Here is a 16,006-nt window from a genome sequence, read left to right on the forward strand (position 1 = left end):
CGATAGGCAAAATGATTCTTAATCGGTGTTTAAAACTGTATTTACAAATTTATGAGTTGTTTAATACCTAAAACGTGAACAAATAAGCCTTTAGATAGTTTTATAAGTTTTATAATTATTACAAATAGAAGCTCCGTTTTTACAGCATTCCGAGTGGGTCCTTCCTTGGTGCAGTTACATTTTCCACTGGCACGAAATGAAAAAAGCTTTCCATGGGCGGAGTTATACCCGCCGTTTTGGACCCCGAATGCCATTGTGTGCCCCAAGTGCCACTAATTACGGGTTTTAGACTAAGCTGGCTGCAGTTTGTAAACAACAATCATGAGACAGGAACCCGGAAAGTGGCTTGCTGACGGTCAGAGCTGAGGAGCATGTCGAGGACTTCGGATGATATCCGGAAGCACCTGAAAGTGCGGCGCCAGAAGCAGAGGGCCATTTTGGCCATGAGATGGCGCTGTGCCCAGGGAGGATTGGAGTTCGAGCAGCTGGACACCTTCTACGGAGCCATCAGGCCATGTAAGACCACCTTTCAAATTGCTTTCATAAGTGTCTAAACACACCACAATGGACAACAGATCTCTGTGTGGCGCAGTTCTTCGGCATAATGCCTTTGTCGAATATCCGGAGTCGCGATCCCCAGGATGTGAAGTTCAAGGTGAGGAGCATTGGCCTGGCAGTCACCGGTCTCTTCCTTTTGCTCGGTGGCATCAAGACCTTGGTCGGTGCCAATATTCTGTTCACAGCGGGTCTGAATGCCAAGAATATGGGTGAGTTTAAGATGGTATGGTAGCGTAATCCCAAACGCAACTGAAAGCTCAATAGTGGGTTTGGTTTTCCTCATCGTGGGCATGGTCAACTGGCTAAACTTCGTGGGCTTTGCTCGCTCCTGGTCGTACATAATGCTGCCCTGGAGTTCGGTGGACATTCTGATGCTCTTTCCGCCCTACAAACGTGGCAAGCGAAGCCTTCGCTCAAAGGTCAACGTCCTTGCTCTTAGTGTGGCCATCCTGGCAGTAGGTGAGCTTCCTGGGGTATCCTTTCAATGGTTTCCAGAAGAACTTCCTTTCAGGCGACCACATGCTGTACTACGCCTCTGGATACTGCAGCTATAGCATGCACATCCTGCAGTGCCACACAAACCACTCGCGCATTACCTTTGAACTTTATTTGGAGAAGGAGTTCTCCGACATCATGTCCATCATGCCCTTCAACATATTTTCCATGTGCTACGGATTTGTAAGTAAACTATCTATATTAGTTAGTTTCTGAATAATGTTCTCTTTGTCAGTGGCTAAATGGAGCCTTCACCTTTCTGTGGAACTTCATGGACATCTTTATTGTGATGACCAGTATTGGACTGGCGCAAAGGTTTCAGCAGTTTGCCGCTCGAGTTGCCGCTCTGGAGGGTCGTGTAAAATAATCGAAGCTATTTTGAAGTATTTCCCTATTCAATCCCCATCCCACTTAGCATGTTCCCGAAGCCCTGTGGTACGACATCCGGAGGGATCACATTCGCCTTTGCGAGCTGGCCAGTTTGGTGGAGGCCAGCATGTCCAATATAGTGTTCGTATCCTGTGCTAACAATGTGTATGTGATCTGCAACCAGGCTTTGGCTATTTTCACGTGAGTCATACTTACTAACTTCGAAGTTGTAGCTACCCAAGTCTCTTTTCAAACCTTTTTAGCAAACTGCGGCATCCCATAAACTACGTTTACTTCTGGTACTCGCTGATCTTCCTGCTGGCCAGGACGAGTCTGGTTTTTATGACGGCCTCCAAGATCCACGATGCTTCACTTCTGCCCCTAAGGTCCTTGTACTTGGTGCCCAGTGATGGCTGGAACCAGGAGGTGCAGAGATTCGCAGACCAGCTGACCAGCGAGTTTGTCGGATTGTCTGGCTATCGTCTCTTCTGCTTGACAAGAAAGAGTCTCTTCGGAGTGGGTAAACTGCAATCGTCAAGATTCCCAAACTGATCCCAGCCATCCTCCCCAGATGCTAGCCACCCTGGTGACCTACGAACTCATGCTGCTGCAAATGGATGCGAAGAGCCACAAGGGACTGCGCTGCGTGTAACCAAATGAGGAAACTCTTAGTCCAGTTTAACTTAACTGAATGTATAATAAAATAGTCAGATAATCAGATTCGAAAAGGGTAGCTTTCTTCGAGGAATAGTCACTTAGCCAACCCGACTCGGGTGGTTATTAAATGGCCAAAAGGCTTCCAGGATAATTGGCCATTGCGAGTGTCATTTCAATTTCAATTTTTGGCCAGCTGTCATTCAGCGAGGGCGAATCCACAAATGGGAGGGCAACCAAAGTCGCTGGCCATTAGTTTCAATTATTGCTACACCTGTAGACAAACGTAATTTTGAAGGCAACTCGATGAGTTTTGAAAGGAGAAAGGAGTTGGAGTACACTGAAAAATACGTTCGAAAGCAAAAGTTCTAAATAATAATAATCTTTTCTTTACTGCCTACTTCTAAACCCTTTATAAGCCACTTGGTGTGAGAGAAACTGGACCAATAACTACCAATTTAATACCATTTTTTTCGAGTGTAGGAAATGTGAACAGAAACACGCGGAAAAGTCGCTTCGAACAGAAATGGCTTTTCAATTTCAGAACTCGGCCTTTGACACTTTGCCAATTAACACTTTCCTGGTTACCGATTGCCATTTTTGTTTGTGGTGGGCCACCGGCTGCTCCCACCGCCAATCCTTGCCGCTGGAGGCGCCGAGGAGGCAATTATCCTGTCAGGAAACTTTCTACGCAGCCGAAGCAGCTAGCAAAACAGAACGCCAGCAAAAACAAAGGCCGCTCAGGTCGGTCACTTGAAAGGAGCGCGCCGGCACCCTCGTTTCCGGAAAGGCAACCCCCGAGTGGGTTTTCAGTCGTAGTTTGTTTTGGGCCAAGTGTCATGGCAACCGCTCGGAAATCGAAAACGGGACGAAAAACTGGAGAGCTGGTGTGTAAAATCGGGGAACATTTGGACGCAGAACGCGAGTAACCGCCGAGGAGCGAGGCCATGAGCCACCAGGATGAGCATGGACATACCAGAGACCGTATCCCTGCGCAAGTTCCGCGACTTTTCGGCGCGCCAGAAGCAGGAGCTCTACGAAACGCTCCTCGAACTGGCCGAGTCCATCGATGAGCTGCCCAAGAAGTCGCTGCGGAAGACCCTGGAGCTCACCCTGGCCGTTTTGGAGTACAAGGGCGAGCAGGTACAGCGGCTGCAGGAATCGCCAGCCGGAGGACTCTCCTCCGACCGCCGCCTGCAGGACGAGAATGAGAAGCTGAAGCGAATGCTCCAGAACCTGGAGGACGAACGCGATGGCCTGAAGAGCAAAGCCAAGGAGGTGAGCAGTAGATCATGTAAAGAACCAAGTACCCAAGCTCAAGGATGCGTTTTTTTCCCATTAGTTGGGCGAGGAAATCCGCCAGTTGGAGCTGCGTCTGCAGGAGGCGGCGCAGCAGGCGGAGATCAGCGACAAGGATTCATCGGATCCCCTGTCCGAGCTGGACAAGCAGGAGCAGCTGCTGCAGAACATCGACTCCAAGAACAAGCATATCAAGCGGCTGCTAAAGGAAATCGAGGTGACTCATATTATGGTTTGCATTAAATATATTAAATATTTACTCCCGTTCAGTCACTGCAAAACCAAAACATAGCTCAATCGAAGACCATAGTGCTCCACGAGCGGGAGCTGCAGACCATCAAGGCGAATCTTGTGCAACTGAGCCAGGACATCACCAAGGTGGAGCAGGAGCGCAAGTCCTTGAAGCAGAAGGAGCAGCAGCAGGCTCTGGAAATCAGTCGGCTGGAGGGAAATCTTACCTTCCTGGAGGTGGAACGCGAGAAGCAAGAGGTGGAAATGCGTCAGTTCCTGGACAAGTACGAGGCCAAGTCGCTGGGCTGGAGGCAGGCGCTCGACGATCGGGACAAGGAGGTGGAGCGTCTCAAGAAACAACTGGAGGGCAAAAGCATTAGCTCTGCCCAAACCAATTCTTCCAACAGTCAGAGTCAGCAGGAGGAGGAGCAAGCTAAACTGAGACAGGTAAGGAGGAACTTCTCTCGATATATTTTATCTAGATCTTGAGTTCCCTAATTGTTCATCCCTCGCAGCTTTTGGAATCCCGCGAACAGCGCATCGAGAAGCTGGAGGAGAAGATCAAGTCAATGGCGGAGGAGATGGTTAGCTCCACGCGGGCGATGAACCAGTTGTGCCAGGAAAAGGAGCGCGCCCACGATCCCGAGCAGCCGCGAGCTTGCTGCCAGATGATCGAGGAGCGCCTGCGCGAAGCCACCGCCCGGAGTCAGCAGCTCTCGGAGATGCTGGAGGCCGCCGAGCAGGACAACGTGCTCAAGGCCCAGCAGGCCCTTCACTCCATTAGTGCCCTGGAGGCCTACAAGCGTGACGAAGATGGCCTCATTCCCGCTCTGCGACGCTGCTCGGAATTGGAGCAGAAGGTGGCAGCACGCGACAAGCAGCTGAGGGGCTACATCCAGGAGCTGAACTCCCTGCACGAGGTGGTCCAGGAGAACGAGCTTCTGCGGCGAAAACTCCACATCCCCGACGATGTGGTCATCATGGCCAAGAACGTCCATTCCAAGCAGCGCAACAAGGACAAGCAGATCGAGCGACTGACCCTCAAGCTGAGGACATCCGAGGAGCTGCGTCTGCAACTGAAGTTGGAAAAGAGTGAACTTAGGCGGAAGCTCTTGGAGTTGCAGCAAGACAGTCCGCAGACCTTGAACGAATCCCTACAGGCGCCCAGCGAAGTGGGTGAAGTGCCTCATAGTGTGCACCTGGAGAATTCGCCGAGACGTGGCCAAGGCGATGGGGCGGCCAGTTCCGAGATGCAGAATCGCTACGACGAAGTCCTGGCTGAAAATGAAACCCTACGCTCCGGCATGTACGAGATTCTGGAAAAGCTACGGGAATATGATGGTAAGATAAGATATATATTTCTTGAATAACTATATTTATTAAAACATTATCCATGTAGCCACCTCAGAGCACATAACCATCGATTCGGATCTCTTGCGCCGCCTCATCGAAGCTCTTCCAGGCGGAACTACCACTCCGCAGCGACTTCAGGGTCAGCTCCTGGAGCTGAAGGCCCGAGAGGAGGCACTGCGTCAGCTGCTCGAGCAGCAGAACTACAGTGACTCCGAGACGGGAGAACTGTCCTCTGTGCATAGTCTGTGCGAGATTCCTGAGATTGCAGTAGAGCATCCTGTCGAGGAGGATGCTGTGCTGAATACAGCCACCAGGCCAAGCTCGCCCACTGAAGCCACGGTGGGATTACGCCGACCCACTGTACCAGATCCCGAGGAGAAGCCCACGAACGAGGTCCTGGCTGAGCTCTCCATTCTGCGCAAGCACTACGACGAACTCCGTCTTCATATGTCCGCCGATGGCAGTGATCTGATGAACCGCAACCAAGAGCTCCACGAGCAACTGATCGCTTTGGAGTTGCAGTTGGAGCAGCAAAGGAATTCCTACTCCTACATGCGCAGGGACTACGACCAACTGCTGACGGAGACCCGAGAACAGGAACTTCGCTTCATAGATGACAAGGCGTGTCTAGCCAGGCAGTTGGAGCACAGCAAGAGTGAACTATTGGGAGCTAGAGAGGAGTTGGAGCAAGTGAATCGAAGGAATCCCTACACTGCGGAGGAGCAGCAAAAGTTGGAGCACAGGAATGCCATCATGAGCATGCAACTTGGCCAGGCGGTGGAGCAACTGCTGGGCGAGCTGAAGCCCACGGAAATATGCGCAGAGTACGGTATAATCAGGGAGAACTATCAGCTGGATTACATCACGGCCCAGGATTTCGAGGAGCAGCAACAGGAGCTGCTCACTTGGAGGACCAAGCAGGCGGAGCTGCAGAGGGAGACCAAGCAGCTGGAAGGTCTGCTCCATGTGGCCAACGAGCAGGTTGGAGATCCTCCTTGATACCTACCCATTACGGACCTAATTCCCATCCTCTTTCCAGATTCACTCCCAGCAAAGGCTGCTCAACGAGATCACCGATAACCACATCAATCTGCGTCACCTGGTGGCCGATCTTCAAAGCAGCTCCGACGAGAAGCTAATGCTGGCCAAGGTCCAGAGGGACCTGGATAGTGGTAAGCACAGACTTATTCCAGGAAAGGATTGGCCATTGAATGACTCTCTTTTCAGTGAAAGCTGAGTGCTCCCGCTTGGAAACAGAGCGAGAAAAACTGCAGCTGAAGGCGGACTCCCTGCAAACCCAACTGGAGGCCAGCGAGATATCCCTGAAACAGGCACATCAGGACTTCCAGCAGGAGCGCACCAATAGCGACATTAAGCACAAGTGAGAGCAAGTGGTGGATAATCCCTAGCAGATCTAACTTTCTACCACATCCCACAGATTCCTGCAGCATTCATTGTTTATGCTCAAAGATAAATATGCCAAATTCACGCCACTGGTCTTCCTCACCAACTTTGTGTTCGCCTATCAAAAGTTCCAGCGTCGCCTGGAGGAGGAGCAAGTGCACCAGCGGCATAGAGATCACACCGCCCTGGTTGAAGAAGTGACCGCTGTGGTACAGGCCAAAATTGGTCTCAACGAGGAGAGTTCCCAGCAGTTGGTGAAGCTCATTAAGTCTGAGACGCAGACGAGACTCTTGGAACAGCGCTGCGAGATCCTGCAGGCCAAACAGGAGGAGCTCGTTCGGGAATTAGGTGAGTTGAGGATAAGCCAGGCCACCGACACCGAGCACTGGAGCACCATCCAGGCCTTGTTCGGTGATGGGGAGCAAAGGAGTCAACTCAAGGTGGATGCGGAGACGAATACGGACGCAGTGGCTCCTACTCCGGCCATGAGAAGGGCCGTCCAGTTGATAGACAGGGAGTCCTCGCCCATTGGGTCTCCTCTCCGCAAACATCCGCATCTGGATACAGCCACTCAAACGGTGGAGGCGCCAGTTGAGTTTTCGGAGACGGCAGTCCAAACCAATGGCATTCGCGGCCAGCAGAATCAATCCGTTCAGACCGCGGATGCAGTGGAGGACAGCAGGAGAGATTCACGCGCGGAGCTACAGAAAATGCAAGAAACGTAAGTTCCCCATGTAAAAAATTTAAATAACTATTTGCAACTATAAATGGTGATGCCCAACAGTCTCCAAGAAGCTAACCAGCGCATCGAGGTCCTTGGCAAGCAGTTGGAGGCTTCCAGATCGGAGAGTCGCGAGTCCGGGAGTCCGCAAGGTGGAGTGGTGGAGAAGACCATACTATCGTTCCACACTCTGCTCCTGGAGAAGGACCAGTCCATTCAAAAGTACCAGGACCTTCTGCAGACCGAGAGGGATCAGAGTCAGCAAGCACTTAGCAAACAGCTGGCTGAAAACGAATCCCTGAGGGCTACGGTGAACAACCTGAACTTCAACATCAAGACGAAGGATGCAGAGATTCAGGGCCTCAAGGAGAAGCTGAGACAGAAGCCCGAGGTCCCCGTGGAGCGCAACCCGTCGACGGATTCGAGGTCCAGTTCCGACAGCTCGGTCAACGAGCTGACGGATGAGAAGATCGAGGAGCTCTTCGAAAGCAGCTCAGTGGAGAGACCAGCCCAGGAAGAGGTGGAAGTGCCAGAGGAAGCAGTACCAGAGAACATAGTTACCGAAGAGCCCGAGGGAGAGGAGGAGAAGCAGGACACCGAGGAGCTCAAGGAAGTGCCGACGCTGCACAAGCAAATCAAGGACCTCAAGGACAAACTGGAGTACAGTGAAAGGAGCCTCAAGACCAGGGAAGAGGAAGTGGATATACTAAAAGAGAAGTAAGTTGTAAAGTAATTAGTTATGCTTGATTTCAATCCGTTACCCCCAACAGGTTGAAGCTGTGCCAGGAGCGGGAGAAGTCGGTCGAAAGCACCGTGAATCCCGAGCTGGATCAGCTACGCATCTTCCTGGATGAGAAGGACAAGCACATCAAGGATCTGATGGATACGCTCAAGAACTTCCACGTAATGCTATGCTATACCACCATATCCATCTCTATTATACAAGTTTTTAACCCGCAGGACGACCAGCAGCGCTATATCAAAGACACCTCGAACTTCTCGGAGGACCAGATAGCCAAGCTGGCTGCCGATCTCAATCGCACCGAGGCCACCAACAAGATCTATCACACCCAAATGGAGGCACTTCGCCGCCAGCTGGCCAACGTCACCCAGCGCGAAAAGCAGGCCAGGGATCTCAGTCAGTCGCTGCGCCAGCAACTGCTCAAACGCCCTGTGGTCTCCATAAAAACGGAACTGAATGCCCGGGTGAAGAACGAGAACCAGCAGAAGAGAATCCAGCAGCTGGAATTGGACTTGGACGAGGCACGTGGCCAGCTGCAGCGACAGCAGACGCTCCTGGAGGCCAAGCGCACGAGGAGTGCCAATGAGGTGCAGCTCTGGGAGAAGCAGAAGCGGTACCAACAGCAGGCGGAGAAGACCAAGGCCCGGCTGGAGGAGACCGAGCTGGCACTGGACAAGACCCGAGCCCTTCTCCAGGCAGCCCGCACCACAATAGCGCGCTTGGAAAAGGACAAGCAGATCCTGGAGTCCAAGCTGGGCAGGAACGGTCCGTCGAGCAACAGCTCCGGTGGCAATAACCTCAAGTGCTGCCGCACTCCATCCTGCCCAAATCTCCAGCACGTGGGTGTTGGCAAGTTCGCTCCATCGCCTTCGGAGAGTCCGGAGACCTACACGGGTCCCAGCAGCGAGTGCAGTTCTCCGGCGCATCATCACACCCAGATCTTCGACCAGAGTCAGGTGGACCTCATACAGGCGCTCAAGTCGCGCATTGAGCTGCAGCAGCGCAAGATCATCGCCATGGAACTGGAGGGCAGGGGCAGCAATGCCCTGACCACGGAGCTGGAAAAGTTGCAAGAGCGCTGCCAGGCCATCGAGGCCCAGAACATCCGACTGGAGGCCAGGAACCTCCAGCTGCAGCTCGACTCGGATCTCTTGAGGCAGGGCGACAGCAGCGACCGGCTGCAGAAGCGGATCAAGCACTTGGAGGAGTAAGTAGAGATCGGCCTGCAGTTTCCTTAAGTGTGAATCGAACCTTATGCACCACTTTTTCCAGCTATATCATCGCCCTGAAAGAGGAGATGGCTCGCAACGAATCCCGTCGAGAGTTGGCCAGTGGCCTCAAGGTGAGCACCAATCAGGGTCAATCGGCGGAGCAGACGATCCTATCGCTGCGCAATCTCGTGGAGAAGTTGCGATCGGAGAACAAGTTCCTGAAGGATGGTCGCCGATCCACGGAGTCCCGCAGCTCCATGGACTCCACGCCTGCAGAGGCGGCACGTCTGCAGCAGCAGCATGCAGAGGCGCTGGAGAAAATCAGTGGCCTGCAGCAGGAGCTGCAAAAGCGAACCAAGTGCAGCCAATGCGGGGGACGCAGTAAGGTAGGTACCACCCAAAATTGGGCACCTTCAGCATTAATTGTGTTTGGAATTTCAAAAAGGACGCTGCCAACGAGGAGCTCAAGTTCATCAAGGAGCAGTTGGTGAAAAAGACGCAGCTGCTGCAGAAGGCCAAAGTCCTTCTGACCCGTGCTGCCGCCAAGGAAAAGGTCCTGCGGGAACAGCTGGCCTTGTGGAAACGCAAGTGCTCCGAACTGCAAAATGTGCCCGTGATCGATGAAATCAGCGAGTAACCAGTATTGATCATAAGATGAATGTTGTACAGGAAAAAGAGGAATAAAACTAAAGTTTTTTTTCACTGTAGTTGTTTTGAATTTGGCGCCCAGTGAAGAGTTGCCAGATCGAGGTGGGCTAAAATTGTTAGGGAAGTGAAAGTTAAGGGATTCCCCTGAATTTTGTTCTACAGGATCTGCTATATTTAATAATAAGATATTTAAACCATGAAATAAAGTATCTTTTGCCAGATTAAGAAATCACTCAGCCATTTCCCAGTCACAGTGATACATATGTTCACCAACTATCGCTTATCAACTGTTTGGGGTGGAATACCCCTGATGCCCAGTAATCGGATGAATTAAACAACAATAGCCACCGGCAATCAGAGAAAAATGATCCACTGATTGGACTTTGTCGCTCATTCCGCGCGCAGCACTTGCAGCAAGATGACGTACCGAGGATACAAGGAACTGCTTGTGGAGCAGCAGGGCAAGCTGCTCGTGGCCAAGTTCAACAATCCGAAGAAGAAGAACTGCATCAACATATTCACCTACCAGGAGATGACCCGGGTGCTGACCGAGGTCAACGACGACGAGGGCGTAACCATGGTAGTTTTCACCGGCGTGGGAGATATCTTTACGGCCGGAAACGACTTGTCCCAATCCTCCAAGTCCGACGACATCGACGCTTTCTTCAAACAGTCCAATGCGACTTTCAAGGTGGCACATCTGCAAATCCCATCCTATCTTATAATTTATCCAATCTCTACTTAAAGGCTATGGTTTTGAGCTTCGTCAACTGCAGGAAGATAGTGCTTTCTTTGGTGAACGGACCTGCCATCGGAATTGGAGCAACCATTGTGGGATTGTGCGATGTGGCCTGGTGCTCCGAAACGGTGGGTATTGCCTCAAACTTGCTATGGAAGCATGACTTGAATAATAAATACCGTCCCAGACCTACTTCTACACGCCATTCACCAAGCTGGGATTGGTGCCAGAGGGCGGCTCCTCCTACATGCTGCCCCTGATCCTGGGGCGCTCCAAGGCGTCGGAAATCCTGCTGCTAAACGAACCGCTGAGCGCCCAGGAGGCCTATCAGTTCAACTTTGTTTCGAGGATCTTCAAGGCCAGCGAATTGGAGTCGGTGATTTGGCCCAAACTGCGTCAGTATTCCGAGCTGCCCGCGAACTCCCTTCTGCAAGGGAAGCGCCTCATCAAGGAGGGCTTCCTGGAGAATCTCATCAAGGCCAACGAGGCGGAGTGCAAGCAGCTGCTCCAGCAGTTCCAGCATCCCGAGTTTTTCCAGGCCATCATGGACTTTGCCAGCCGTAAAAACAAGGCGAAGTTGTAAATACGCTTAATGTTTATTGCCGCCTCAGTGATTTTGGCCGCCTATTTTTGAACCCAAGAGATATGAATGCTAAATCTTGTGGCACAAACATCAAAACAAATGGACTTCTTAGCGATTAGATTAGAGGCATTATGGGTGCTTTTTGCACCAGAACCATAGGTTAATCTCTTGCACTATCTGTGTATGTACATATGTTCCAATATATTGTCGAAGTGCTGATTAAAAGCAATTGAAGAACGCCACTACCTGTTTGTGAATGAATCGCACAGCTGTGGTCAAGATAATAGAATGTTAAATATATGAATAAAGAGATATATTATTTGCATCGATGTTCCCGCCCCTTTGAAATTCAAGTTGGATTCATTTATAGTTCACTTTATTATTGCGTACATACGAGTATTCGTTTATTAACATATCCTTTGATGCTTCTGCCGCGAGTGTGTATGTATATAATATGTATATGACCGTATTGCACTTTATATTAGTTCAACATTGAGTAGTTCCCCCAGGAGCTCAGATCCTTGCCGCAAAAGCCGTGATTATGAATGAACTGGTGGTGACTTAGATTACACTACGCTTTACATTCCTGTATCAACTAGATCTAGATCTAGATCTGGGCCAGATCTAGACCATGAACTCTGACTGTGAGACACTCTGCTAGGGAAATTCGTTGGCCTCTCTCCGGATTTCAAATACACTCGAGCTTAGTCCTTAATCCTAGCTTAATCCTACGCGTGCCTGCTCATGTACAAATTGATGATAGACGTAGAAACATATCTATAATAGCCAGTTAAACTTAGGCTGCGTTTTAAGTTATTTCCAATAACTGCCCCTCCAATTCAGAATCTTTACAATTAATCAACAAAAAGAGCTACGGGAAAACGATGTTCTCTCAGTTTACCTAGTCCTAGTTAAGCTACCTTAGCTAAACTCCCCCCTTAGACTATTTAGCACAAGGAGTGCCATTACATGTAGCACCACCAGCTGCCACCACGTGCTGTGCATCCCACCCGCACCACCATGGTGCAGTTCGGCGAAGCTTTCGCCTGGAAGAGATTGCGGATGAAATGTGATCCTACTCTAGATGGATGTGTATACCAACTCACCGTTCAGAATGTGAACCACTATGGTAAAGTTCTGGAACTCGCTGATGGAGCACGTGTAGTTGCCGGAATCCGTTTTACTGATCTTCGCTATGGAGAGCGTCGAGTTGGCTCCATCCTCCATCAGTTCGGTTTTGACGCTGTGAGGGTTCGGAAGAAATGGACCTTATATGGTGACCCCGACCAAGCCTATTGCACTTACCTCACTCCCCCGCGAGTAACGTCGTAGTTGAGGATGTTGTCCATGTGCTTCCAGAAGACCACGGAACTGGTCATGGCCACGTTCCGTACCACGCAGGACAGCTGCAGCGTGGAGTCGATCTCGTAGTACTTCTCCTGCAGCGGATCCCCCACCTCGTCCACTATCATCACTTTCGGAGCTGGGTTAAAGCATACTAAGTCCCTTTCTTGCAACCCTTTAGACTGTTGGTTACCCACCATTCACGTGCAGGTTGATTTGAATGACGCGGGGCGGATGCGTTGAGATCTGGCACTCGTAGATGGCCTCGTCGTCCTTCTTCACATTGGTTATCTTCAGTCGCCAGTTGTTGGGGTACTGGAACTCCATCTTGTAGCGCTTATCACCCGTGTACGTGTGCATGCCCACTGTCAGCAGGTCCAGGGCGTTGCCATTGTCCTTGCCCTCGTCCTGCGTGTTGTGCCGCACCCAAGAGACCTGTTTTCAAAGTTGAATGACATACATTTTAATGATTTACCAACTAAAAAGGGTTTATCTTTTTGAGACTAAGTGAACCAAAATATCAATCAATTCGATGCCCAAATAGTGCGCATCTCACAGTCCAAACTTACAGTCTTATCCTGCAGCAGGGAAATCCTGCAGTTCAGGTGGATGCTGGAGCCCGCCTGCACGGTGAGATTGGTGGCCTGACCAATCCGCTGCACATCCTCGAAGTGGGGGCCATACCTGCACAGAATCACGGAATCAGCTCGTTTTAAATCTTTTTGGTGGTTGAATAGAAAAGGAAATTAAAGGTTTCTAAAATCTGACTAAGCTCATTTAAAACGATGGATAACCAATGGTGGTGGTGATACTACTGCTGATGTAGTTTTAATAAAGATCTTAGGGCTTTCAGGGAGGCTATAAAACTTACCTCTGATCGTGGTGATGGTGCTTGTTGGCCGAGGAGAACGTGTCGAAGATGTAGTTCAGCATGGGTGCGTCCGTCTTCTGGCCCTTGGACAGTGGATGCTTGCTGTCCACCTTGACTGCGGAGTTGCGGACGAGGCCGGTGCTCCGGTTCCTCGCCGGCTCCGTGGGCGTGGCCAAGGAGGAGTTGCTGCTCGACGGGAGGCCGGATGAAGTGGTGGCCACTGTGGCCGGCACTAAGGCGTTTACATTCTGGCTGCCAATCTGCTGGAAGGAGGCGTTCTTCTTGTGTCCGGAAGAATCGGGGCTGCTCTTTGGGGAAACTGTGCCCGATCCTGCCTGCAGGGATAACGACTCCATGTCCTGGCCCTTCATGGGGGAATCCAGATCCAGGATCGCCACCGTAGATGTCTGGCTCTCTGGGATGACATAATCGCCATCTACGCCATCATCTGAATCCTCTGCAAAGGAGTTATTGATTTCAGTGGAATCTATGTTTCGGTTTTGCGGGAGGAGAGGAGGAGATGTGGGCGGGAGGATTGATGACATTGCTCAACCACTCATGTGTGTGAACAGCTATGTTCACATAAATAGCATTTAATTCAAGGAGTATTTATTCTTGCGCCTTGTCTGCACTTTTTTACTGTGACCATTTTGCAATTTAAGCACTTTGATAACCAAAAATATAACATTTTCATGATCTTATGAGATTAAAACTAGCGTTGCATTTAAATTTAAGCTATAATTAAACTAAATTTATGGTCCTTATACCAATAGTCAATAAATATAACAGATTTAAACCCTCTAGAGGAATTGGCATGAATAAACTATGGCAAAACGGAATTCAAAATTTCTTAGTAGTTGCATTCACCACAATACAGATTCGCTCCTATTAAATTGGCCCCCGCTGTATCTATAGCTATATGTCTATATGCTAATGCCAAGTTGGCCGATATGTGTGGCGGAGTTTGTTTGTTCGTTGCGAATACACTGGGACAATACAAATGTTTAGTTTACTACGCCAAAGCTAAACAAATAAATATTTCACAGTCATCGCATGTATTGAAATTTAGGAAAGTTAAATATTCTGTGCAGAAAATTGAATCTACGGTTTTAAACTTTAGATGCTTTGCTTCTGCAAATAGAAAACTTAAGACTCGGAAGAGTCATAGTAACATGAACAGAGAAGTGAAAATTTAAAATCCATTGAATAGACTGAAAGTATATGAACTTACTTAGAACTTAGAGAAATTTATCAGAAACAAGTATTTGTTTTTCTGGCTCTTCATAGAATATGTTTGAAAATAAGTAGGAAAATAGTATTTCCAAGTATGAGCACTTTTATCCCAAAAATGGAGAACATCAAAATATGCTACTCCTGACAGCGAACTGTCGTTCAATTTATACAGAAACAATTTGCACAATATTTTCAATCAAAGGCACTTTATTAGTTTATTATATTTTTCACGCCCCAATAAACTTTGAACTGTGGTGGGGCTTCTGTACGCAAAAACAGACACATTACTTTAATTATATATACTTCACTTTCACTTGCAATTTCACCTCCTGAGTTTTTGGAAGTTGTAACCCCTTTCCTTTCACTTAAATTAGGCTGACCTCCTTTCGGAAACCATAAGTTTCAGTCTCTGGAAGAGGTGTCCTTTCAAGTGGTTAAATCAAGGGTATATGGAATTCTAGAAGGCATTTCGGACACGATGATTGCACGTGCAATGGCTGCGAAGCAATTGAGTCAGCAGGATAATTGAAAACCAATTATATAATTATGCATTAACCGCATTGCAAAGCTAGCAGGTAGCAATTTCGCAATTTGCCTACCGTAACTACTCCGTAACGTGGACACCTGGATGTGGGCGTGGGCGTGGGCAGTGGGCGTGGCTGGCGTTGTTTGCAGGGGAACCTTGGTCGTTTCCCGTGGCTCCACCAGGGCATCCAGCGCCTGAATCATGTTAACCGAGTCGTAAATTGTCTTGGCCTGGACGAGTCCGCCGCCCATGATCGTTGCGATGAGGAGGAGCAGCCTGATCAGGTTGGGCACGGAGCATTCGAGGTGAAGGTCACCCCTGGATGATGAGAACTTGGTGGCTTCTGTCGTTGATTTTGTTCTGGGTCGCGTTCTTGCAGCTGGTTCATTCAAACGCATTTTGCAATCTGGAGTAGTCGGCTCTAACAAACTGCATTGGACTCGATTTCTTTGTCGCCGACACTTCCTCTTTTTGTGGGTCACCTTTTTGGGGTCACCTATGGCGTCTCACGCACTTTGGCCATTTGTCTTTGCTTGCCTCCTCGGTTTGGGTTGGGCGTCACGTAGATATCAACTTGATTAATTCACATAAGGCAGGGATATCCTTATTGATTTGCTTAGCATGTGCTCTAGGAACGATCGTTACGATTGCGAATCATTTTCGGGATTCATTCACTTTCGGGGCTCACTGATGCACACGCCCGTTTGTAATATGCACAGGGGACACAGAACGGAACAAGGACACAAGGATTGGATCCGGTCAGGATCTGGGGGAAATGCATTGGGCAGCGGACCTAATCCTCATGCATTCTTCAGTTGCACCGAAACGAAGGCAGGTCGCAGGGACGGCTCGGACTGCATCACGCACAAAATAGACGACACCGACTTGGTCGAAATCGGGAGTACGGATCACTCGGCATCCGGTTCTTTGCGAAGAACGTCTACGCGGTTGAAGGCTTCGCCAATGACTGCTTAAGGAACTGGGTCCCAATTGTTGTTAATGTCCTGCTCGTCCTGTGCTCGGCT

At 49.8% G+C, this 16,006-nt stretch overlaps 4 protein-coding genes across 4 annotated transcripts; 3 read left to right on the forward strand and 1 right to left on the reverse strand.

The window, feature by feature from the left end:
• The first annotated feature begins 32 nt into the window (after positions 1-32).
• On the forward strand, positions 33-2,142 carry LOC6736265 (gustatory receptor for sugar taste 61a). Its single transcript, XM_016170582.3, has 8 exons — positions 33-516; positions 576-767; positions 823-1,017; positions 1,070-1,236; positions 1,289-1,411; positions 1,469-1,623; positions 1,686-1,938; positions 1,994-2,142. Exons 1-8 carry the CDS (start codon positions 372-374, stop codon positions 2,072-2,074), a joined length of 1,311 nt encoding a protein of 436 aa, XP_016029754.1. The 5' UTR covers positions 33-371; the 3' UTR covers positions 2,075-2,142.
• Positions 2,143-2,288: 146 nt separating this feature from the next.
• Positions 2,289-9,739, forward strand: LOC6736266 (centrosomal protein cep290). The gene is made up of 13 exons (XM_016170583.3): positions 2,289-3,354; positions 3,419-3,592; positions 3,646-4,053; positions 4,122-4,947; positions 5,006-5,940; positions 5,999-6,131; positions 6,187-6,340; positions 6,398-7,084; positions 7,148-7,801; positions 7,855-7,987; positions 8,045-9,033; positions 9,099-9,423; positions 9,483-9,739. The coding sequence occupies exons 1-13, from the start codon at positions 3,037-3,039 to the stop codon at positions 9,672-9,674; spliced, it is 5,928 nt and encodes a 1,975-aa protein (XP_016029755.1). The 5' UTR covers positions 2,289-3,036; the 3' UTR covers positions 9,675-9,739.
• Positions 9,740-9,990: 251 nt separating this feature from the next.
• LOC6736268 (enoyl-CoA delta isomerase 2) lies at positions 9,991-11,336 on the forward strand. The gene is made up of 3 exons (XM_002083116.4): positions 9,991-10,376; positions 10,433-10,552; positions 10,612-11,336. The coding sequence occupies exons 1-3, from the start codon at positions 10,104-10,106 to the stop codon at positions 11,005-11,007; spliced, it is 789 nt and encodes a 262-aa protein (XP_002083152.1). The 5' UTR covers positions 9,991-10,103; the 3' UTR covers positions 11,008-11,336.
• A 30-nt stretch (positions 11,337-11,366) lies between these two features.
• On the reverse strand, positions 11,367-15,379 carry LOC6736269. The gene is made up of 7 exons (XM_002083117.4): positions 15,055-15,379; positions 13,223-13,679; positions 12,921-13,035; positions 12,549-12,786; positions 12,313-12,490; positions 12,114-12,250; positions 11,367-12,053 (listed from the first exon to the last, which is right to left on the reverse strand). Exons 1-7 carry the CDS (start codon positions 15,377-15,379, stop codon positions 11,929-11,931), a joined length of 1,575 nt encoding a protein of 524 aa, XP_002083153.1. The 3' UTR covers positions 11,367-11,928.
• Between the last annotated feature and the right edge of the window lie 627 nt (positions 15,380-16,006).

The sequence above is a fragment of the Drosophila simulans genome, chromosome 3L (genome assembly GCF_016746395.2).
Source record: "Drosophila simulans strain w501 chromosome 3L, Prin_Dsim_3.1, whole genome shotgun sequence".
NCBI lineage: Eukaryota > Metazoa > Arthropoda > Insecta > Diptera > Drosophilidae > Drosophila > Drosophila simulans.